General features: G+C 49.3%; 1 protein-coding gene across 1 annotated transcript in view; it reads left to right on the forward strand.

The window, feature by feature from the left end:
• The first annotated feature begins 1,073 nt into the window (after window positions 1-1,073).
• The window catches only part of PRICKLE2 (prickle planar cell polarity protein 2), a 109,034-nt gene continuing 86,492 nt past the window's right edge, over window positions 1,074-23,615 (forward strand). The window contains exons 1-2 of the mRNA XM_056337969.1: window positions 1,074-1,164; window positions 1,495-1,580. Coding sequence (XP_056193944.1) covers window positions 1,123-1,164; window positions 1,495-1,580 — 128 coding nt within the window. The 5' untranslated portion in view covers window positions 1,074-1,122. The remainder of the gene's footprint in view (window positions 1,165-1,494; window positions 1,581-23,615) is intronic.

Genomic DNA, 23,615 nt, shown 5'->3' on the forward strand with positions numbered 1-23,615 from the left:
GTGTTTTTTTTTTTTTAAGAAAGCCTAACATTTATGGGAGGAAAGACTGAAAATCTCCTTGAAACTTTTTGCAACCACACAGCTCCGACTTATTTCAGTCTCCTAGAGAGGAAGACACAAGTGAAAAATTGACAAAAATGAGAAATGATTAAACAAAAAAAAAAATATTATCAAAGCGTTACAGTTTTAAGCAGCTCTGAGGCAGCAAGGCAGAGGAACAAAGGGGAGGGGAAGGAGATGACAGGCTCTGCGAACAACCACAACCACGGGGTGAAGCTGTGAAATGCTAATGGCGAAGCTGCTCCATCCCCACTGGGGACAAGTTTCCGAGGACCCCTGTGCTTCGCGAGGCGTGTCTGCTGCTCCCCCTTCTCTCCGTGTTTCATTTTGCTCTGCCTCGCACCAGATGTGCTGTTTGATTGCAACCCCCCAGGGGTACAGGCTGGTTGTTGGCTGCGGGGATCCCTTTATAGTACATCGTATACATGACAGGAGCTGGCTGATGCGTGGGCTGCCCCTCGCCCCCCCGGCTCCCTGCCCCACAGGCCCACCATTAGCTCTGGGAGGACCCTGAGCTCTGCGTGTGTAACAGGTGCTTTGCATCCCAACCCGGCATCTAGGCTGCAGGTAGGGTTTGCATCCCTGCGTTTCTCCTGCTCATGTTGGTGGACTAAATCCGTTCTCTACGAGGAGAGGACCAGGAGCCCAGCCTGTTTGCGTATGCAGCGCAGCTGCAAGGTGCTCAGAGGTGTAGCTGCAGCGCCTGCCCCTTCAGCACTGCAGAAGCCTCCCCCGCTCTTCGGGACGCCCGGTTTATGAACACCCGGGCTCTGGAGCGTAAGGGGCGCCCTGCGCTGCCGGGCGGTGCTGGCCGAGCGCGGCGGGGCCGCAGCCAGCGCCAGGAGGGGCGGCGGAGGGTCGTTAACTCTGAAGCGGAGTGACGGCAGCGGGCGCGGGCGGGGGGCGGCCGGGCTCTCCCGGGGCGGTGCCTGCCGGGCGGGGGGCGGGGTGAGGGGCGGGGGCGGCGCGCGGAGGGGCGGCCGCCGGGGGGGGCGGGCCGGAGCGGCCGCTGCCGCGCACTCGGGCTGGGCTGCGCTGGGCTCCGCGGAGCGCGGCGCTGCCATGTTCGGCCGTGGCTCCCGCAAGCGGCTCTCCGGCCGGTCGGTGAGTGCCGGGGCGGGGGGGATCGCCTCCCTTCGCCCCCCGCCCCGCCCCGCGACAACCTGTGGCTCCGTCCCGCCGCCCGCTCCGGCGGCGCCCCCGGCGCTGTGCGTGCGTCCCCCCCCGCCGCCGCCCGGTGCCCCTTTCCCGGGGGCGCCCCCGGCTCCAGCCCCGCCGCGCTCCCTCCCCTGCCCCTCCTCCCAGCCGTGCGGTGCCCCCTTTCCCCACGGGTACCCCCTCTCCCCGGGCGGGCCCCCCGCCGCTGGGTGCGCACCCCCGGTCCCCCCCGTCCCGCTGCCGGCGGCCGGGGCTGACTTCCGCGCTTCCTTGCAGCTGACGGCGTCGGGGGAGCCGGAGCGGGGCCAGCCCTGCACCACCTGCGGGGACCAGTGTCCCGGCTTCGCCCTGCACAAGTGGAGGTAAGGCCCGGCGAGACCCCTGTCCCCCATCCGCCCACTCCTGTGGGCAGTGGGACCCCGGCGGGTCTCCCTCCAGCTCTGCCTTCGCAGGGTTTTTGCGGCTCCCTCCCCACCCTGCGCGTATCTGGGGTGCAAATGTGGCTTTTTGGGGAGCACTTGCGTTAGCCTTACCCATGTTGCCCCCCCTGGCTGGCGGCTCCTGAGCCACAGGTGGGTTTGTTGGCCCCGGCCAGCAGCACAGGTGTGCCTGTGCCCGCCGCCGGTGCGGGGCGCAGCAGGAGCCAGACCTGCGACTGGGGTAACTGGTTTGGTAATTACCACCTTGCAGCCGCGGTCAGGGGCTCATCCTGCTGCCGCGGGTCCTGCCGAGGGCTGGAGCCAGCCTTGCCTGGCGGGGACAGGCTGGGCTGGGGACGTGCCGTGGGGGCTGCAGGGTGCCCTGTGCTTTGCAGCAAACCGTTGTGTGAAACTCCTGCCTCCCCCCCCGTGACACCAGGCTGGGATTTATCCCCTTTCAGTGATGCCAGGCAGAGATTTAGCTATTAAAATGGGTGAGGCATGTGTAAAAATTAACAAGTATTTTTGGCTATTTCTGTTGCGTCTCTTTACAACGCTGACGGTGCTGGTGCCTACGAGGCAGAGCGAGCCCTGGCCTCGTGCTGGACCAGCCCCTTCCCCCCTCCTGGCGTTACGCAGCCTAGAAACAAGTTCTTGCTCATGGGTGATCTGGGACTTGGCCGTACTAAATCTGTGCTGTGGGCTCTGGGAGCTGGTGCGCACTTAATAGGCCAGGGAGCCCTTGGCGACCTTTTAACCTTATTTTATAGGGTATACCCTTTTCTCCAGCATCTGCCATGCTCGGCACTCCTCCCAGCTCCTGCCCTACTTCTCAGAGCTGTGTCTCAGCAGATTAAAGCATAGGGTCAGAGCAGGAAGGGGCACTGATTTATTCCCGTCGAGTTGTATTTTAAGCTTCAGCCTTGCAAATCATTGTTCCCAGTGGCGTTTGCTCCAAGGTGCAATGGGGTGGAGGTCCATGGGCTGCCGTCTGCCTTGAGGGATGTGCAGCAGCAGGTGGGGCTGGCCATGGTCCTCCAGTCTGGCCTTGGTCCTCCAGCCTGGCCTTCCACACGTGCTGGTGGCACATCCAAGTGCACCATGTCCCACTTCAGACCTTCGGAAGGTGAAGGTGTCCTTTCCTCCTAGGCTGCAGGAGCTGTGGTCTCCTGACACCCTCCCAATGATCTGAATCTGCCACGTTAATAGATTGATAAGGTCACTTCTGAGTTGTCTTCTTTTCAGGGCTTATAAAAACTTCTGTGAGCTGTCCCAGGTTTCCTTGTGTTCTTGCAGAACCAATTGATAATGCTTAAAAGTGTCAAGGACAGCTTTCACATGTACAATGAGAAGAAAAGTCATGGTCACCAAAACTATTTCTCCTCTGTTCCAAGGACTTATGAGGTGCTGTGGTTTGTGTTTCATTATGTCAGAGGGTGCAACTCTCCAGTGGCTCGTGAAGAATTGAGTGATTTTGATAACATCCCATCGAAGGCCAAATGGCCCAACAGAAGAGACACCCAGCTGCTTGGGGAATGTCAGTAGAGCGGTGCTGCGGCTCGCTTCAGGTTGTGCCCTCAGCACTGGCATGCTGTGCCTCTTGCACAAATCCTGCAAAACCCCATGTGCAGGAGGAGGTGGAGCAGGAGGCTCCTTTTCTTCTTGAGAGACCCTGGACACAGGCAAGGATTTGGGCTAGAACAGTGTTGATTATTCCAGCAGCCTTTTCTTGGAAAGGATAGGGGTCACCTCCCCCAGGGCAGGAGGGGGATGGGGGTTCCTTCGGGTATGAGTGGGGGTCAGCACCCAGAGTCATTGCAGCTGATGTGCCCCAGGTTTGCATCCCAATGAGTGTGCAGGCGATGCCAAGTTAGACCTTACACCAGGTGGGAGCAGTAGGAGCTGAGAGCTCTCCTACACACACTCACGTTTAATTGCCATGATATAAGAGTGATTAGGCAATTAAAACAAATAAAGGCAACCTATTTGCCAGAACACAACAGAGAGGAAGTGCATTCATTTTTTATTAGCCAGTGATCTATTAATGCCAGGGTCATGTAAGTGGGCAAATTATTAATAGTAGTTCTGTAGGTTGTACACGTGCTGAGGAGCCTGTGTCCTCTGTGTGTGAGGTGGTGTAGCCAGCTGCTGCTGAGGATGCTCACTGGCACCTGAATGTGCAGAATGAGATTGGAGGAGAACAAGGGTTTGCAAGGAGATCCACAGATTAAGGATCCAAACCCAGATCAATTAACCACTGGAGATTTGAAAGCCTTTTTAGAATCCTTTCGCAGAGTTTTGCTGATAAATGTAAATGTGACTTTTTTTGCGTCGAAGATGGGAACTGGTGATATGCTTTGGGGAGAAGGAAAAGAATTTATGAGCTTACAGGCACTGAAAGTACTGCTGATACAGGCATTTTCGTATATGTAATTATGCAGGACCACGTATTTTCTAGTTACCTGTGATTTTAGGTGTGATCTGTGCGGCTACTCCATCAAGCAGGCAAATTGCTTCGTTAGACGCCAAAGATTTCTGTGCCCGTGCATTCCCTTAAAAGCCACTTTTCTCAGATGGGGAGATAGCTTTGAGTGTTGGCTGAATTTATCATTCCTGGAAGCACATGCATACTTCTAGAGACAGGGAAGCCACTCAAAAATAAATTGTATGCTGCAGAACTGTTTTCTTTTCAGAATAAAGCTGGTCTGTCTACTGTAGGTGATGTGCAAAAAGAAGATGGGAGGGGATTGCTAAATAATAAAAAGACGTCCCTGGGTTTAAAGCTTGTTTTTTGAATCATCTTAAATTTGCTGTGAAATTATAATCTCAAATTCAAGGTAGTGGGTGAATTACCCTGTAAAGGTGTTGGTATATTTAAGACTATTGTGGTGGAAGCAGGGAGGTGAAAACACCCGGTGTTACAGGCACGGTTAAACCAGAGCCCGCTGCCTGTGTCTTACCCCCCAAAGCTCTCAGACCTCCTGTGTGCCACAGACCTCTGCCTCTTGTAAGGCAGAAATTCAGGTTTTGGGTTTAAATCATTTAGCCCCAAAGAGGAGAAATAAAGTGGTTTGTCTGCAAAGGTTGAATCCCATCACCTCGGCAGTGATGTCTGCGAGGATGTGGCTATCAAATTTCTCGTGGCCTGAACAGCAAAATGACTCGTTCCTCTAATCAGGTCGCTTGCTTTTATGGTAGGTTGTCAGTAAAGTACGTAAGGACTGAAAAATTCATCTGTGTGGGCTGCAGTCTGGAGGATGGAAACTGGGTGTACATAACCAAATCCTCATTAATACAGGTCGATACTTGAAAGGTGGCTTTGTGTGGAAAAAGTGAAATCAAATTCAATAAAAATCTCGCAACTCCTTAGGAGCCCAGTTGCTGTTTTCTAATCAGATCTGCATTACGTTAGACTGTGTGCCATTCAGCTTGTTAACAAGCTTTGGCATTAAATAAAGCTGTCACTGGAGTTTGGTGACTGAATAGCCATTAGGAGTGTCTTTTGCATAATGTCTTGCAGAGAAAAGCCTTCGAGGGAGGTGGTCTGAGAGGAGGGAAGGGAATTTATAACCTAGTCCTGGTGCAATTAGTGTGAATATGCAAACCTTAAAGGTGACAAATGGTTGGCAGCTCCAGGAAGGGAGTGAGTGGCTTTTGCTGCTGTTAAGCCTACTGTGAAGAACTAATTTTGGATTTACTCTGGGTGAAGTAAAATTACAGCTTTAGTACTGTATTTAAAATAGCAGATCCTTCGTGTTGGAAGATTGGCATGTGTTTAGCACACAGAGGCACTGTTTGTTGGCTTCTTGAGAAAGCCTTGCAAAAAATGATACTCTTGCAATTCAACAGAACTTGCTGTCCCCTGCTTTCTGCCTTCTCCTCGAAAAACACCAGCTAAAACTGGAGATGCAGGACACCTAAATCCCGAGGTGGTGTTTGCGCTCTGGTTTGAGGAGGGAGGATGTACCACCTGGTTTGCAAAGCCTGCAGAGGCAGTGGCATGCGGCTGATTTCAGAGGGAAGGCATTCAGATGCTGTGGCAGATAAGATAATTTTTAAAATACTGTCTGAAAATCTTTGGAGAAGTCTTTGTTGCCATAGTTATTCTCCTGGTTTGCAGAAGCATTTAAATAACAGTAACAAACATGACATAAAGATGAAGACTGGCTTATTGGGGTTTTAGTTTGTGTGAGATTGTTTCACCTCTTTTCTTGGAGTCTCCTTTTTTCTTGCATATACTGCGTAATCTTTGTCCCTCAAAATCACATTTTGGTGGGGAAGAGATCTGCTTCTCTTCATGCGTTGCTGTCACATGCCATGGTCTTAATATCAGTGGTGTGTGTTTGTACAGCCCACGGTGCCTGGCCCTTACCTTCCAAGGAAAATTTATGTGACTGTGGACTTAATATCGAATATTACTAGATATTAACAAGTGAAGTTTTGGTGCATACAGTTGTTTCAAACATTTATTTGTTTCCATAGCTCAGCATCTCGCTATAGTCTACTGCAGTAAGTCCCACAGAAGTCTGATCTCATCTGGCCTTGGTTGGGTCTGAGAGCACCTGCAAGGACAAACTTCCCAGGAGAGACCACTTGGAGATCCCAGATGATACAAGATCAGCCCAAAGGGTTGTGATTGACCACTAGGTCACAAAAACCTATGGACGAGGCTCAGCTGATGGACAAGGAAAAAGAGATGTGTGTCTGGGGATGGTGGCCTGGTAAATGAGATGGATGACCAGAAGCCCAGAGGTGTTTGATGTTGCTGGGTGATGGTGGGTAGGTCACTTTGCAACTCCTGTCTCTGCCTTGTTGACTGTAGGCAGGGAGTTGCTAGTGGCAGTGGGTGTTTGTTTGCTTTGTGTGTTTGTCCAGTGCCCGGCGCGATGGACATCGTCTGCTTGTGTGTGGTGAGCAATGAGAAACTCTGTGTGTTTGCAGCCTCAACCTGTGTTTGCCTGGTGCTAGCCCTGCCCGCGGGAAGGACATCCCAGCAGGCTTGCATACGCATCCCGGGGCACATTTGAGTCTCCAGGTTGATGCCTGGTGCTTCATCCAAAGAGCAGAAACAATAATATTTGTAACGCAGCATGTGAATGAATAACACCAAATTCTGAAGCATTTGTTTCTACTTTAAAAAAAAAAAAAAAGTACAGATTATTGCTTCCATATGTTTTCAGCATTTTTCGTAGGTTATGTATCTTTCACACACACGCTCCCAGCTTTTTCCCTTTCATGAATAACACACTTTGTGCGCCTCTCTCCTTTAGGATTCAGATATTCCACACTTCCTTGCATGTTTATTTGAAAGGCTTTGGAGATGTGAGAATAGCAATACGTTATCTTGAACGGGCTTATGTCTGTATTGCTGCCACAGTGAACTGTACCAGGCCCGGTGGGTTTCAGCAAATTTTTCATTTTGCAGTGGGGAACCTGCTGAAATAGGCAAAACTCCGTCGGTGCGGTCCATGCCGGTGTTCCTGAGGCACTGCAGAGGGGCCAAGCAGGCTGCTGTTCCCAGGGGTGGGTAGGAGTCACCTGTGTCCCAAGGATGCTGTCATCCTGGTGGAGGGGATGAAAAAAAAATCCAAAGTGTTTTTATTCTGCTGATTGTAAGCCTTTCACAAAAGGTTTGGTATTCTTAGCTTTTTTTTTTTTTTTAGTGGTTTGGGTTTGGGGTATTTTGGGGGGGTTTGGTTTTGGTTTGCTTTTTCTGTTTTGTCATGAGCAGTTCAGGAAGGAGAAGTTGTTCCCTGCCAGGTTACTTATTGACAGAGTCATTGTCCTTCGGCCTCTGTGCCCAGGGTGATGTGGTACGAGTGGCTGCTCTGCATGCTGCAGCTCAGTGCCGGAGAATGCTGGAGCATCCACTTTGCTTGGCATAAATGACCTCAGCTGTCCTATTTACTCACACCTGTGAGATTAGGCACTTGTGTAAGTGTCTGAAAAATCAGGGTCTGCTTTTTCTTTGAGTTTTCAACCCCTGTGGCAGTAGGTAGAGAGCAGGGTAACTAGTGGTGGCTCGTGCTGCTGCCACCCTTCCCACAGCATCTCTGCAAAGGGCAGCCGGGCCATCGGGGTGGGGCTTTGGGTGGGTTGGAGTGTGGGGATGAGCTCCCTCCCGCCCTGGGACAATTTATCTGTTCATAAATGTCAAGCACACAGTTGCAACCAGTTTTTTGGCCTGTCCCTTCCGCGTCTTCATGCCCTGCTGCTGAAACAACACTTAAACCAGCCAAGACTGATAAGGTGTCCTGTTTGTGTTGGCTGAGGGACACACTATCCGCTGTAACAGAGCATTACAGTATCGGAGGCGGTGTTGTCCCTGGCAAAAAGCCTAAAATAAATTCTTTAATTTTTTGATTGTGATGTACAAAAGAGCAGGTGAGGTATGTATTTGTTTCCGGGCAAGCCTGGGGAGCCTGTTTGAAGTCCTTTACAAGCCACTCAGGATTGTATTGCAAGAACTCAAAGGAGTTTGAGATGCTTCTTGATTAAATTTCAGCTGAACACAGAGCCCTAGTCTGCAGCTGCTTTAACTGGAGTTGCTCTGCAGCCGGCTCAGCCCTGCTCCAGCGCAGCTGAGCTGCCGGCAAAAGCCAAAAAAGCAGAATTTCTCCTAGAGAAAGTGCCGGGTATATTTTCTGTCTGTTTTAAAGCAGCCTTGTGCAATTCTAGTTTTGTGAATGGGGTTAAAGTCACTAATGACGTGTTGTGGGTTTTTTGGGGGGGTTATTCTGTTCCTGGAGTGATAGTGAATGACACTGATGATGGAGGGAGCGCGGCGGACAAACACCAATTGCTGACTTTACCTGATAGTTACTCCTAGACCAAACAAATCTTTTTAAAAGTTGTTGGTGGGGTTTTTTTGCACCTTTGGAAAAGTGACTATAGCTGCTCCTTAGCGTGCAAAGAGCGATGTGTTATCTGCCTGTTGTGAACGAGTGGGGCTTGCTGTCGTGAAGGCAGAACAGTGGCTGGCAAGTGCTTTCCCAGTACTTTTGCCACTGGGCTGTGCTGGTGGACACTGACAAAGCAGGGGTCCCTCACAGAGCCTTTCGGGGTGGCATTGCCTGAGACAGACCTGCAAAACTCAGAAGCAGGGTGGGTTGGCTTGCAGCGGGGATCTCCTTCAAGCAGCCCGTCGGTGCTGGAGGATGCGGTTATGGATTTGGTTGCTGCATAGGGTGTGATTTTGATTTAGTGGGATGTGGCAAACCGATTTAACAGCTCTGTGCTGCTGGGTGCATAAGGTCCTGAGCTCCCTGTGCATACCCCCCGAAACCCAGGGTAATGGGTTAAATCGGTTATTGAAGCCTCTGCTGAGCTGAGGAGAGGGAGGAGGTGGGAGGTGGTGGGTTGCATCGGTCCCATGGCATGCAAAGCTGGGCTGTCATCCCTGCCCTTGGCATCCCCATCCACTTTCTGAGTTTTACTGCCCTACCATGGCCTCAGCCCTCTCTGTCCTCTTTGCTGGCTCCAGAGGAGTGCGCAGAGCCCGCTGTCCCAGTGGGATGTGTCCCACCAGAGAGCGCAGAGCCCCGGCGGTGCTGCGTGCGGCTGTGATCGCCTGTCCGGGGCGTGCGGCACGTGTTCGGCAGGGAGGGAAAACTCCTACTCCTTTAGTAGAGGGTTTGCAACAGGCCTTTGTCACGAGTGCAGTGCGGCGTGAAAGAAAAAGCTCCTGGCCACCAATTTGGAAAGAAAGCCGAACTGGATGGATAAAGGCTGGTACCAGAGATCCTTGGCTGGAGGGGGCCGGGGTGCAGCTATTCGGGCGCCCCGACGAGCGCTGTCCTCCTCTTTGTTGCTCTCCATTGTAGAGGGCTGTTCAGTGCTTTCAAGAGTTTTTTTGGGGGGATTGTTCCCTTTCTGTTTGTCTTTAAGAAATCAATCTGCAGTCTTTTTTTTTTTTTTTAAAGACATTCTTCTCCCCGCCCAGTAATCCATCCTTATTACACCAGTGAGTCACTCTACAAATAATCAATTGCATTTTCATTGTCTGGCTTGTAAGTCTATCACCAGGCTTAAGGATGGCCGCTAGTATCAGCTGAGACCTTTGGCAGATGGTTTTGCAATTTGTGATGCTCATTTGGGTATTTGCTTTTTTTCTCTGATGAATAATCTCCCAGCCGCAGTGGGGAAAAGCTGGGCTGGGGGCTCTTCCCTGCGCATGCAGTATCTCTGTGGTCACTATCTAATGTTGGAGGAATTTGTAACATTAGCAGAATTGTCTGATGCGAGGAAAACTAATTTCAGGGTTAAGCCTCTTGAGTATGGCTGTAAAGAACCTTTTTCTCATGGGCTGTCGTGTCCTCGCAGGCTCCGGGCATGCGTCCGTGCAGCCCTGAGGTGGCTGCTGGCCACAGCCTTGCTCAGGTTCATTGATGCTGGGGCCGAGAGGCGTATATAAAATTCAGGGTGCTCCTCTCTGCTGCTGGAGGGGCTGTTTCTTTTCTTCCCCTCTGTGGTTCTTTGCTCTCTGCAGGGTCCTGATGCTGGAGCTTAACACTTTGAGAGCTAAGTATTACAATTATTATTCTTACCATGGAGGGGGAGGCACTTTGTACTCAGCCATCGCAGCAAATACTTCATCCCCTATCAATTGCCCTTGTGCAGATGCTGCCGCCGTGGTGATAAAAGACATAATGGCTGCTCTTGCTGATAAGGGGAGTATATAAATATAATTATTGAAATCCCTACGCAGAGCCTGTGGATGGATGGATGGAGAAGAGTTCTTCTCCCTGCGAGGGATTTCTCTTGCTCTGGAGCCCCTCGAGAGTGGGACCGCTCATCCCAGTGCTCTCCCCGCCGGCTGCAGCTTCTGGCAGCCGAGATGGGAGCTGCTTGGCCACAGCTGGGAGCAATTAGTAAAAGATGTCTTCCCCACACACACACTTTCTTTCCTCCTCCTCTTCTCCTTGAAACGAAGACACGGGTCCCCGGGGAGCCAAGAGCAAAGCCCTGAGCAGCTTGGGTTTGAGATGTTCCTGGGCCGGCTCAGAGGTGGCCAGTGCTCGATGCAGTTGCACCCCAGTAGCAGGGTGCAGGTCTAAGGATCCAGCCCATCCTTGCAGGAAGCATACTGCAGCCAAGGAGCCAGATATTATTTAGATCAAGCCAACAAAAAAATATTTCCATGGCAGCAGTAACCATAGGAAACCTCCCCAGCATGTCTTGGGTGGTTCTTGTTTCCTTGCCTTCAGCTGTTTGCTTTGCAAGCAGCACAGGGGTTGCAACTGCTCCTCACTTGTGGTGCCACCAGGAATGGCTGGTGAGCCTGGCTGTCCCCTCCACGCCTGTCCCCAGGGGCTCAGCAGCCACACTCCAGGATGCATTGCTGCTCCTGGTTTTCTCTTGTACTCTAGTTGGTAAAAAGATGCTTTCAGAGGCTTCTTTAGGCACCCTAAAGTCTCAAAGACACCTTTTTACCTTGTGTCAGCTCACAAAAGCGTGTTTGATCCTTAAATACCCAAGGCATGAAAGTGAATTGGCTCCCAGGGTCCAATTCTTCTTCCTTTCTATAGCGTCTTAGAAAGATGCTTTTATATTCCCTCTGGCTCAGCTAGTGATGCTTGGCCTTCAACCAAGACAGGGAATCTAGGACAAGTATCCCTGAGAAGAGCAAGATGAAAAGTTACTAAAATATACCAACATTTTGTTGGGAGAAATGCGGGTAAAGGATTGCATTTAAAAAAATTGAACTGGAATATTTTTGATCAGCTTCATGCGGACATGTTACAGGAGGGCCTAAGAGGAGGGTTGTTTTTCCTGGGTATTGCTGCCTCTTAGGAAATCGAAGCCGTGAAGGGAATACAAATGTTGGAAATGGAGAGGGTTTGCAGTGAGTCGGGGAAGGGATGGGGAACCAGTTGTGCCGGTGTGGCTGTGCTGGTCGACAGCCAGCTCATCCGCCGACGGGGATGGGGTGGCTGCGTGGAAGCACCCGGGGGCCTGGGCATCGCTGGAGGCTGCACCCATGGGTGCTGGGACCCCAGCGACCCCCTCCCGCCCTCCGAGGGCAGTGTGGAGGTGCACCCACCTCACTTTGTGGAGCAGATGGGTCCCGCTTGTGGAGCTGAGGTGTTGCACAGAGACAGGTTAAAAAAAGATGTCTCCTTCTGCGGGAGCGCGAAGTGGAGGGGGGAGAAAATACATTGTGATGCCAATAGCTGGGATTTTGATGTCTGAGTGCCATGTGGCGCTGCTCTGTCCTCCCCCAGCCGTTGGGTGCTTGTTGTGGCAGGCTTTGCTCCGTGAGGGAAGACCCAATTGGTCTTGGACCCATCTGCCTTGGGTGGAGGTGGCCCCCTTGGCAGAGATGCTGCTGGGCTTATAACCTGCCCTGGCTCTTTGCAGATGATTTAATCCTTGTGTTTGCAAACCCCACAACTCTACGGAGTCAGGCTTTTGCTTAAGATGACGCCACGTTTGAAGAAGTGGCAATTGGGGCAGAGACAAGGCTGATTCCCTTCCTCTGCTCACCTGCCAAATGGCAACGCTCCTCATGGAGATGTGCCCGTGCTGTGTTAAATCTGCATTTGATGCCTTAAAGGCCAGATGCTGTAAAGGCAGCCCCTTTAAATGTCAGATTTGAGAAGAGCTGGAACATGAAAAGACTATAAAAGTTAATATTCTTAAGTCAGCTTTGTGAGGCGTAGCTTGGGTTTTTAATATCAAGTGCATAATTTATTACAAGTTGTAGCAGTTTCAAATACATATATTTGAATACGTTTTAATAGTATCTTTCCTTCCAGTAGCAGGGACAATGCCGCTTTACAAAAGAAAAATGATTTCATGTTGCCATGTGATAGTTTCAGCTTGTACACCTAGTAGATGTGTGATTTGCTGAAGTATGAAGGCTATCTGATAAATGCCTGAATAATAAAGCTATATTGTTTGTTCTGGTTTCCCTTTGCTGTTTTCAATTGTATAAATAAAACATTTTAACACCATACTCTGTGCAGTTCCAGCCCAGACTATTTACTTTCTGCCGATGCAACCTATAGGAGACATGAATTTTTCAGTCTGACAGGAGAAACCCGGTGGCATTAGTGTTGCATGTTGCTCTCAAAATGATCAAACGTGATTTTAGTAAGTATTTTGTCCAAGGTAAAGTTACAAGTATTAAAAAAATAAATAAATAATAAACCTTTTTAAACAAAGAAGCATTTGTGTCCATGTACAGCAGAGGGCACTCGGCATCGCTGCTCTGGGAGGCTGCTGCTCCTGGCTGCCTGAAGGGTGAAAAAAACAAAACACATCACTCTGCTTAAATTATATTTTGCAGAAATGAAATTCTCTATGTGTGTGTTTGCTTATATATGTGTGTGAGCGTGTATATATAAAGACATGGGGTGGCATATATATAAAAATAATCCCAGCACATAATATAAAACTTAAATGTTCGTAGTGGTTGCTGAAGTTGGATGAAGCGCATGTTGTGTTGATTAATGCTCAGCCTGGTGTTACGTTAAGCTTCAGAGGGGATTGAAGCATGCTGAGAGGGGAAAATGAAGAGGCCCCAGCTAGTGAAGGGTTGCAATCTTCCTCCTCCTTGCAAAGACACGGAGTCTGGAGACATCTTACGATGTTGGGAACTACCCCAAGTCAAGGAAAGGTCTTGAAAGACGAATAATATTGGAGTATGTGGGATTATGAATCCTTCATTCTAGAAAAGCAGCAGCACACGTGGGGCTGGGGGGTTTGGGGCTGGACTTCACAGTGCTGTGGTCTTATTCCTGGCTGCACAGAGGGTTTTTGTGAAAGTCCTTGAGATGATTCTTATCCTCACCTTAGGCGTTATCAGCTCTTTCAGAAAACTTAAAAAATGGTGAGTTTGGTGGCTGAAGCAGGAAGCAGCCCTGGCCATGGGGTGAGGCGGCAGGAATGGATGCTGGCTGGAGCATCATTAAATGGAAGATGAAATGCCGGCTTGCTAGTGAGGGACCCCATCCTGCAAGTACAGAGTGCTTAATTGTCCAGGGCCACTCATGGAGACTGTGGCCTCGCCTTGTGTAATAAGGTTTTTTCCAACAGAAATGGACTTTTTTTTTTTTTTTTTACCCCCCGTAACTAATTGCACAGACACTACTAAGACGTGTTTCTCATTGAACTCTCAGCACGCCTTTTGTTTCTTTTAAGAAAGAATAAAGAACTGCAACGCCAAGTCCGTGCTCGGCTTTTGGCTTTGCTGTGGCACTGTTAAAATATTCAGAGCAGCTTGATTTTGTGCTGTGCTTTGGGATGATGTGTTTTCTGGTGAAACTGTATGATGCCATGCTGAATTTTCAGATTTTAGTCATTAACTCAAGAGGAATTGGGATTTCTTCTGTCTCCCCCAGCAAGCTGCTTGGATTGGGTTTAATCTAAATCTCTCAAAGCAGTGCTCCTGCAACACTGTTGTATAAAATATGGGGCCCGTAACGAGAGTGAGAGGGCACGTGGTTCAAGATAACCAGTTTATGCAAAATACACATCTGGGTGGATTTTGCTACTGAGTAGCTGTGGACTCTTAATGATCAGAGAAATACGGAAATGTTGGAGGGGCTTTGTAATAATGGGCACTAATTAAGATGAAATGGATTTGGGTGGTAGGGAGTAATCCAAGATTACAATAATAAGGGTTTTTTTTCAGTAGCCCCTGCTATTTGGGAGGGCAGCAGAGCTCCTTGTTATAGGGCTTAAAACAGCCTCGCCATGGGATTGTCGCAAGCAGCGTTTGCCCTTGCCTAGTTATTTCACAAGAGCCTGGTACAGCTAAGATGTGAAATACGTGAGTAATTTCAAGGGTACAAGCTGGCCTGTGTGCTGTAAAGCACCTTCTCACTAGGATAAAAATGCTGTTATATTGATGTGCCTGGATAATTGCTTTTCTTGAAGTGTCCCTGGAGCCGGGCTCTGGGAAAGGGCTGTTTTGTCCTGTTACAGCGATTCCTGCATTGCGTGTTTTGGAGCTGTGAGAGCAGCCTGGTGCTGCCACCACCAGTTAGATGCTCCTGCCTGGGATGGTGGGCTGGGAGATACTGGGAGAACGCTACTGGGAATGAACTCTTGCAGCTCTGGAATTGGGAGCAAAAGCAAGACGCAGCACCACAGCCTGAACTGCAGGACCCCAGTCCTGCCCCACCAGCTCCAGGTTTTTGGGCTGGAGCAGACGTGCGGAGCCAGGCACGCTTCTGCTTGTGCTGCTTGGCTTTTCCTCTCTTGTAAGGCTTCACTGGTCTTTTTTCAGCACTGACCGTGCCACAAAGCACTGAACTTAGCACACACCAAGTGCTTCAGGCCCCCATCTCCTTGGGACATGACGGTTATGAGATGTTTTGCAGGCTTGCTGTCGTTAAAGGAGATTTGGCAACACGTAGCTCGAAAGGCTGCGTTCATAGGCAGCCCAGCCTTGTGTGAGAGACGGGTGAGCCTTAAGGCTCACCTTAGCCAATGTCAATAGAAATGAAACTACTTAAATACACAGTTAAAATATGTTGTTATGTTAGCATGTGGACCTCCGTGCAAGATTGCTCCTTAACTGTATCCATTAAAGGACCCCCATGGAAGAGATGTAGGAGGCTGGTAAAAAAAATTCCCGGTCTTAACTGCTTATTTGCTGCCAAGTGGATTTGGCACTGAGGCAAAAGGCACCTGGGCTTGGGGTATTTCTGTCAGCTTTGTGTCTCCGGAACTTTGTAGGCAGTAAGAAAAAACAAGTTAAAAAGATGCTGCATGCTTCCTTGAAGGTGATGAAATCCAGCTGCCCTGTCTGCTGGCTTTTCTCTTCCGTGCGGTCGCGCCCCGTGCCCCAGCCGTGGCAGCAGGGATGTTACCGATGGCTAGCACGGCACTGTGGTCCAGGTCGGCCGTCTTCCTGGGCTTTTCCAGATGATCCGGGAACTTGAGTAGTTCATAAAAGGAGCGAGTAGCCAAACGGACCAATAAAAGGAGTTTGTGGAAAGGCCCAATATATTTTATGAAGAAAGAAATGGATCCTCTAACGTGAGGGTTGTGTCTTGTAAAATTTTGCAGGGCTGCTAGCGCTGTGAAACGCTGGCTTTCTGCTCCAGCTGCTCGCTTCGAGCGCATGCAGGAACTATGTAAACTTTCTGTTTGGCCTGAGCTCTTCCAAGTCTGGGATGAAATCCTGGCCCTGGGGAATGCGCTGGGAGACGTGCCGTGAATTTCCCAGGGACCTGGACAGTGATCCTCAGTGCCAGACCTGTGATGACAGCCTTTGAATAAAAACTGTCTGGCCTTTGCAGGGCATTTTAGGCAAGGTAAAATATAGTTTTACATCTTCTTGATGCTCTTCAATGGCAACAACTGCAGCTAGAAGGATGAAATTTGGCCTGACGGTGGTTCTCACTGGGAAACGCCTTTGTGTGATCCAGGAGGTTAAGCCGTTTGGATGTGGGTGATGGATGAGTTCGCAGCGGCGGGACAGTGCGTGCACACGCAGCATTTCTAACCATGGTAACCCAACGAGTGAAATTTCAGCCCAGCACAGAGGGCAAGCAGAAGGCTGATCAATGATTTAAATCCCACCCCCCAAGCTGTTTAAAGAGCTTGAAGTGGGCTGTGGCACGGGGAGCTGGGGTGCCTGCCAGCCCAGGTGGATTTCATGCACTGTCTGTAGCTGCAGAGATCACCTCTCCCCGTGCTACCCCGAAGCCCATGGGATGGGCAGGCAGCAAACAAGGCACAGCATCCTTGGATGCTGAACCCCTTCGTACCATTGAAGGGAAAGGCAGGCAGTTGCAAGAAATCAGAAAATGGGGATCTTGCTACCAGTTCAGTGTTTTGTATGCCTGTACACAGGAACATCTGCAGCTTCAACCTTGATGCTACCTGACCTGTGAGATTTTTAAATAAATCTTTTCAGTATTCTCCTTGTGCAGTTTGAATTTGTTCTGATGGGCTGCAGAGATGGGGTGGAGTTCAAGCTAGGCCTGACTTTCTCAGTTGATAAAAATTTGATATCATTCTTCTATCTTGGCTCAAAAAGGGCAAAGCTGCAGAGCTCAGCTAATCTTATGAGATCTGTGTCTTTTTGATCTGACAGTTCTTGAAGATAGTTTCTGCTGCATCCAGGCTTTAAAATGGGGTAATTTCCCAATTTCCAACCTGCAGTTAAAGTTTGGCTTCAAATCCAATCTCTCAGCTCCTAAATACCAAACAGGGACAAATTTTGGACTGTTCCCCCCTCTGCAAAATGACTGCAGAGACGATGCACACCACTGCGTGGCCTTTTGCTGCGCCAGGGATGGGATGACTCCGATTGCAACCAGTGCTAACAGGAGGGTCCAGATTTTAGAGAAATGGCATTACATTTCCCAATCGCTGGAAGTCTTTACAGTCAAGTACCTTTAGGGATGGGTTGGTCATTCCCAACTCTGGGGAGCTGCTTGTGCTGAGCTCTCCTCCTCGCTGGGGTTGCTCAGCTCCCCTCCGGCTTCACGGGAATGCAACAGTGCCTCCTCTCATGCATAGGGATGCTCATAAAAACAGGCTGTGGGGCTGGATGGAGCGCTGTGCCAACCACCATGCTTTTGGCTACCAGGCCTTCCTGCGAGCTTTCTCCAAGGTGAAGGTTGGGTTTTACTGCTGGGGTTTGGCTGCTGGTCTCGTTTTCCCCGTGGCCACCTTTTGAGGGGATCAGTGGTTGGTTTTGGCAGGAACTGTTTTATTTCTTGCTTGTGAACGTAGTGATCTCAGCTGTCTGCGGGTCTGTGTGAGGCTCGGTATTAGAGCTGCTTTGATGTCTGCACTGATACATCTTAAGGCAGCTCAGGATGATTTTATGCAGTAGCCTCGAGGTGCTCGCGCAGAAAAAGGTGCTTTAGAAATGTAAATTCTGTTTGAGGACAGATTTTTCTCTGCCGCTCTATCTCAATTCAGGACGAGGCAGTAAAAATGTAGCATTTAATTAAAGTTTGTAAAGGTTTGGAAATGAATTGCTATAAACATAAAAGACACAATCAAATGCCTACCTAATCCCCACCTTAAGGGCACATTAAATGCAAAAGAATATAATGTGTTTGAGACTAGGATTGAAAAGCGATGAGGATTTGGGAGCAGATCTTTTATAGCTGGAGCTTCTAAATTATTTTACTTCAGGCTTAGGGATTTAAATATCTACATATTGTAGATAAACATGAAGCAGCCCAATTCTCAGGTGGCACAGCTGACATAATTCTACTGAGTCATTTTAGCTGCAAATCCATACAGCGTGGCCTTGCGATGTGCGTTGCAGTGCATGTCCTGTCCTGATGGTGGATGAGATGGGAATGAGCCATTGGTGCATCACCAAGGAGAGGACTTCTTCCCTGAAGTCCGTAGCTATTTAGGGGAAAGCACCTGATAGGTTTCCATTATTAGGTTAGAACAGGGTGGAGAAGGGGATGTGGCGTTGTGCAGCGTCAGCCGGGGAGCTGGGCTTTCTGGGCTGCAGAGCTGCCTTCTGTCGGCCTCAGCTTCAATTAAAAAAAAAGAAACAATCTTTTATCCTGAAAACCTCAGACAGCAGGAACAAAATGCTGTTATCTCTCTGGGTCTCTAGAGAAATAAAATCTGGGTGTGTTGGGGCTGCCTGGCTCTATCACCATCTCCCCCCCACCCCAGCCCCCGCCCTGTATCCGCAGGAGCCAGGCATCCCGAAGAGCAGGTTTTCCCCATGGGACTGCTGGGCCCTCCAGCTACCCTCTAGCAATGCGTTATCAGCAGGACCACACCATGGGTTTGTTTTGCAATTAGCGATATTTGGCTTTGGTTTGGTTTTGGGTAGAAACCAGGCTGCGTTCTGTGGTCTAGCTGTGATTCCTGTTGTTTAAGGCATTGTGATTTGTAGGGAAATCGGGAATATTGTTCTTGGTGGAGAAAGAGCAGTGAGTGTGTTTTACCGAAAACCCAGCTAGATCCGCATCTCACGGCGCTTTGCTGGGATGGTGGCAGCAGAGGCTTGCTTTCTTTGGGACCAAGGCTTGGAGAGGTGGGATGGGGTGGGCTGTGGGTGGGGTGCTTGCACAGGCAGCAGGGGTGGTGGTGGTGGGTGACAATGCTTGGAGGAGCAGAAGTGGTGGTGGTGGTAGGGGATTGCCCTTGCCAGTAGCAGCAAGGAACCAGCAAAAGATTAACTCATCCTCTAAGTGCCAAGGGGAAGAAAAGAACCTGGGCAAAAGGGAAGGAGCTGAAATACCTGGTGACAGAGCCAAAAGGTGCCCAGTTAAGGGTAAAATTAGTCCTGTGTCTTATACTGCAGGGCCCCATGGAAACGGGGAGGGCTTTCTTTTTCTGTTGAATTGGGCTCTACGCCAGGTGAAAGAAAACATTTTCCCAACACCAAATGGAAAAATGCAAGGCAGACGTCTTAAATGAACTGTTAAAGGAATAGAGCCGTGAAAAGAATATGTTTGCTGTGTGCCGGGGTTATGCATTTAACAGATTTTTGACTATATGCGACCCTTGCAGTTTGTAGACAAGAGAAATCTGCTGCAGAAACTCAAATTGTGCTAAAGGCTGAAGGCAAACGTCAGAGTGTCATCGCTGTTCCTGGCCTGGGCTTTGCTCAGGAGGGATGGACAGTATCTTTCTGTCCTCCCCTAAAATCTTGCTGCATTTTTCCTTTCCCCTCATGCCCTCTCCACACTCTTTCTACAGATCATTGGCAGCTCTGCTTGTGCTTTAAAATAACCCAGGCTAAAAAGTGTGATTTGCGTTTCAGCGATTTTTGATTACACCCACGTCCTATATTTATTGCCGTTTAAATCGTCTGTGTTAGATTGAGATGTGTTTCTTTTGAGCAAGGAGAAAAAAAAAAAACAACCAGCCTTGACTCTGTTGCTAACTGTTGCTAAGGGAAAGAAGATATTTATTCATCGGGGCACTTCTTCAGTACTGTGAGGCTGGTAGCCATGGAGGAGTGTAAGGAAAAGAAACGGTTATGTATTTAAGCCCTTTCTGTTATTGTTGTTGGACTCTTGCCATATCTACTGATGGTCAGCAGATGTCTTCTTTTTCCCCTCCCAGCACTGTGCATCTTGGATTGGAGGTGCAGCTTGGGTTATGGTGCAAGGCAGCTGGTCCCTGGAGCTGGATGGGAAACCCAGGGGGTCCCTGGAAGAATCCACAGGGCTTTGGTGGGTCCGTGGTCCCACAGGCATGACGAGGCTCCCGTGTTTTGTAGCTGTTTCCCCACAGCCTCTCCAAAGAGGCTTTCTAGTCCTTGGCTTCAGTGTGTCCTTTTAAAAATCCCCATCAAATCAAAGACACGGAGAGCCAAAAATGATGCACATGGCGGCGCTCCCTCCCCGAGCGGCTGCTGCTGGGGGACGTACGGCAATGCCGTTCGCTGGCTGTCGCCGAGGTAAGAGGTTTTCCTTTCAGCTGTCATAGCAACGAGAAAATATTGTTTTGATGGAGATCAAATTAAAAATTAAATTTGTCTCTTTCCTAGTAAGCGAATTGCTCACTCGTGAAAAATATAAATCACTTCGATTGGGGTAGATATCTTTGTAAGCACCTCTGTGGGTTTCCAAAGTGGATTTTGCAAGTGCCTCGTGCCACATTATGTCCCTGCTGGGTTTATGTAGAGCGTCCCGTGAATTTGAGCTTTATTTAATGTTGGGCTTGGTTGAAAAACTTCTTGGTAAAACTTCCTTGGTGCTTGTAACCTGCTAAAGCTTGGGGGGGAAAAACAGGTCTAACAAGTGTCTGGAAGCAAAAGGGATGACTCCTCAAATGTAGTGTTTCTATTCTTTACTGTCTGCTTGTCTGGTTTTTTAGTGGAATTTGGTGGTTTATGAGATGCTCTGGTTCATGGAACACAAAGCTGAGCACAACCTGAGAGTGGAGAGGAGGAGGTGATGAGTCAGGTAAACGGGAGGGTTTGTGGCAACGCTAGGAAGAGAACAGCATGAACATCTCTCCAGTGCTCTCCCACAGCCAAAGGATTTCCAGCTCGGGTTTCTGTGCCAAGCATGATTTCTAGGTATTTGGTGTCCTGGGGTGCCTTTCTGTCCTGCAAGCTGTCTGTTCTCCCTTTGAGGCCTCATGAACTTTTGGCACCTGCAGCATCACTTGCCACGGCTGGGTGCCCCTGCATGGACCACCTCGCCTGGGTTGCTTTGAAGCCGGTTAGCTTCCTTTGGCGAGGTCACACCATCCTCAGCCTGCCAGTGGGGAAGGTGAGAGGGAAGGACCGTCCCAGGCTGCTCACAGGTCCGTGCCAGCACTGGGGCCACACTGATGGCCACGTTTCTTCTCAAAGCAGCATGTGGAAGCTCAGGCAAGTCATACCTGTTTCCCTTTTGGCTTATAGTATAGTAGCGGTAGCAGATTTACTATAGGCAAATGGGTTCTCTCATCAGTTTATCTGTAATCAAGATTTCTAATTGATAAAGAAAAAAGCTTTTTGGTTGCAGGTAAAGTGAATGAAAAGGTTTTTCTTGGAAAGCATTTAAAAATCACAGGCATTCTTCAGCAGAAGTGAACAACCGCCTGCCCAAAGTTGTACAAATAATCGTTTTTATTTTTTTTTAAGAGACTTGCTGTTAGCAGGGATGGTTCGAGGATAACCAGGCTTTTTGACTGCATGAACAGCTCTGGGCTGACATCTGGCACTGGAGCATGACATAACGAGGGCTGCATGAGTCCATGGCACCTTGATTGGAAATGTTCTCCCAAACTTTGGGGACAGATGGAGGCCAGGAGCTCCCTCAAGCTTACGTGGGGTGCACAGTCTAGCTGTGGGTGAGGGGCCAACCTCTCAGCTCCATGTCCCTTGAGCTGCTATCTAGGCAGGCTTTGGCACTGGGTTGCCAGAAGCAGGAGGAGAGAGAGAAGCCACCCAGAAGATAACCAGGTCCACATTTTATAGAAGCGATGTGGGGACTTTTGGTCAACTCAGCTTTCCAGGTGCCCAGGTCTTGGTTCAAAAGTGGTGGCTTTTTGTAAAGAGCTTTATTTCTGTTCTTTTTCTGTTCCTCTTGGGGAGGACCCTGGGTCCGTGGGGGGATGTAACTGCTCTGCAGGAGATGCTGCCTTGAGCCTCATGTCCCGTGTGCGTGCTGCAACATCTCCAAGAAAGGAGAACAAAAGAAAAGGGGCTTGTTTGTTCAAAATATCAGTGTTGAAATTATAACAGAAAATCCCCCTTTTTTCCCCCCATGGAAATCCGTGCACAAAGCCTTTTCCAGCCAACTGCTGCCTTAAGCACTCAGTATTGATTTGTGAAATCAAATCAGGCTTGGGCGACGTCGTCGTTATCTGCCACAAGCTGATGGAGAAAGTCGATGCTGACATCTATTTCCTGTTGCACGTAGCTTTCCTGGAGTTCATGGTAGACTGCAAGCGGTGTGATGCTGAGATCATATCTGTACGGTTGATTATCACCCACTTCTGGTAAAATCTTCCTTCTTTTCCCCAGACTGAGGTCCGCAGTGATGCTGGGGCTGTGGGGACCTGCATCCCCGGCAGATGGGCAGCTGCCCGCAGGCAGTGATGCTGCTGAGCGCCTGCCTCTCCGCACCAGCTGGCATTCGTTGTGCATTTTATTTTTCGCATGTGTTCATCTTCTGTATTACAGGCGTGTATGTGCAGAGCAGTGCTGGCGTGCCGATGAGGATTATTATATTGCTGGGGTGGCTTTTTTTTTTTTTCTCATATATTTGAAAAAGCAACACAAAATTACATATATAAACGGCAACATCTGTTACGGAAGCCTGGCCCAGGCAAATTACTGCTTTAAAAAGTCGGCGCAGATACTCGTGTGATTCACTTTCATGCTTGCCAGAGTCACATCATACCCACAGTGCTTTATTCCAGCTATGATAGGTGTGTCTTTTTTCTTTTACACCCACATCAAATTCTTAAAATAAGAGCACTGTAAAAGGAAAAAATAACTTGAGTTTATTTTCCTCTGGAGTCCACGGGGCCCTGGAAGTTATTATTAGAGGTGAAGTCATCACAGAGGAGGCTGTAACCCTTGGGGAAGGGTGTGGGCAATGCTGCTCTTGCACAGAAAGCAGCGGTGGTGGTGTCCTGGTGCAAGGGGACATGGATGCCAGCGGGAAGGGTAGAGAAATCCATGTCTACCTCTGCCCATGCCCATGATTTTGGCTAGATGGAGTGTTCCGATGTGCATCCCTCCTTTGGCGCAGTGGCACCGGGAGCAGAGCGCATCTGCCCCAAGCGCTGCCAAGCTTCCCATGTCTGCAGCACCATCCCTTTGCTGGCTTGCAGTGCCCAGACCACACCAACAGCTGGAGTGGAACTATTCTTTTTTTCTTTTTTTTTATTTCACATAAAACAGAGTTGGATTGTTGTTACCGTGGAAACCAGCAGCCCTAATTATAAGGAGTTTGATTCGCTGCATGTAAAAAGCTAGAATTCTTTTTCTCTTAAAAAAATAGAAATTAAAAAAAAAATACCATAAAATGATAACCCCTTACCTGACATAAGGTTAATCTCGGTATGAGTGGTGTCCCAGGAATATACAAAATACTAGTACTACCATGTGTGTAATGGTGAGCCAGGCTGGGATCAGCAGTGCCATCCTTTGCTGCCCATTACTTGTACCGAACCACGGCTGCCTTCAGGCCAACACTGGAAACAAATCAAAGTCATTGCAGTCTGTATGATTTCCCCCTTTTTTTTTTTTTTTTTTTTTTTTTCTTCTCTGTTGCATTACGCACAGCATGAAGAGAGGAGATAAAGCCAGAGGGCAGAGGTGAAAACATCTCCTGCCGGGAACTCCGGATTGCAGCCAGGAAAAGAGCTCAGCACCACTCGGTGTGGGAAGGAGTGCAGTCTGTGCGGGGCCCGTGAATGGCCCCATTGAGCAGCTGCTGGGCTGGAAGTTAAGCGGTGGCTTAAGTGTTTTGCCAGATCTGCTGGAATTCACTCATTTTGCAGGCAGCGGTGAAGTAGCATTACGGTTTGCATCAAAACAGGATGCGAGTCAATATGTAAATACCAGATAAAGAATGCTGC

Source organism: Falco biarmicus, chromosome 4 (genome assembly GCF_023638135.1).
Source record: "Falco biarmicus isolate bFalBia1 chromosome 4, bFalBia1.pri, whole genome shotgun sequence".
Taxonomy (NCBI): Eukaryota; Metazoa; Chordata; class Aves; order Falconiformes; family Falconidae; genus Falco; species Falco biarmicus.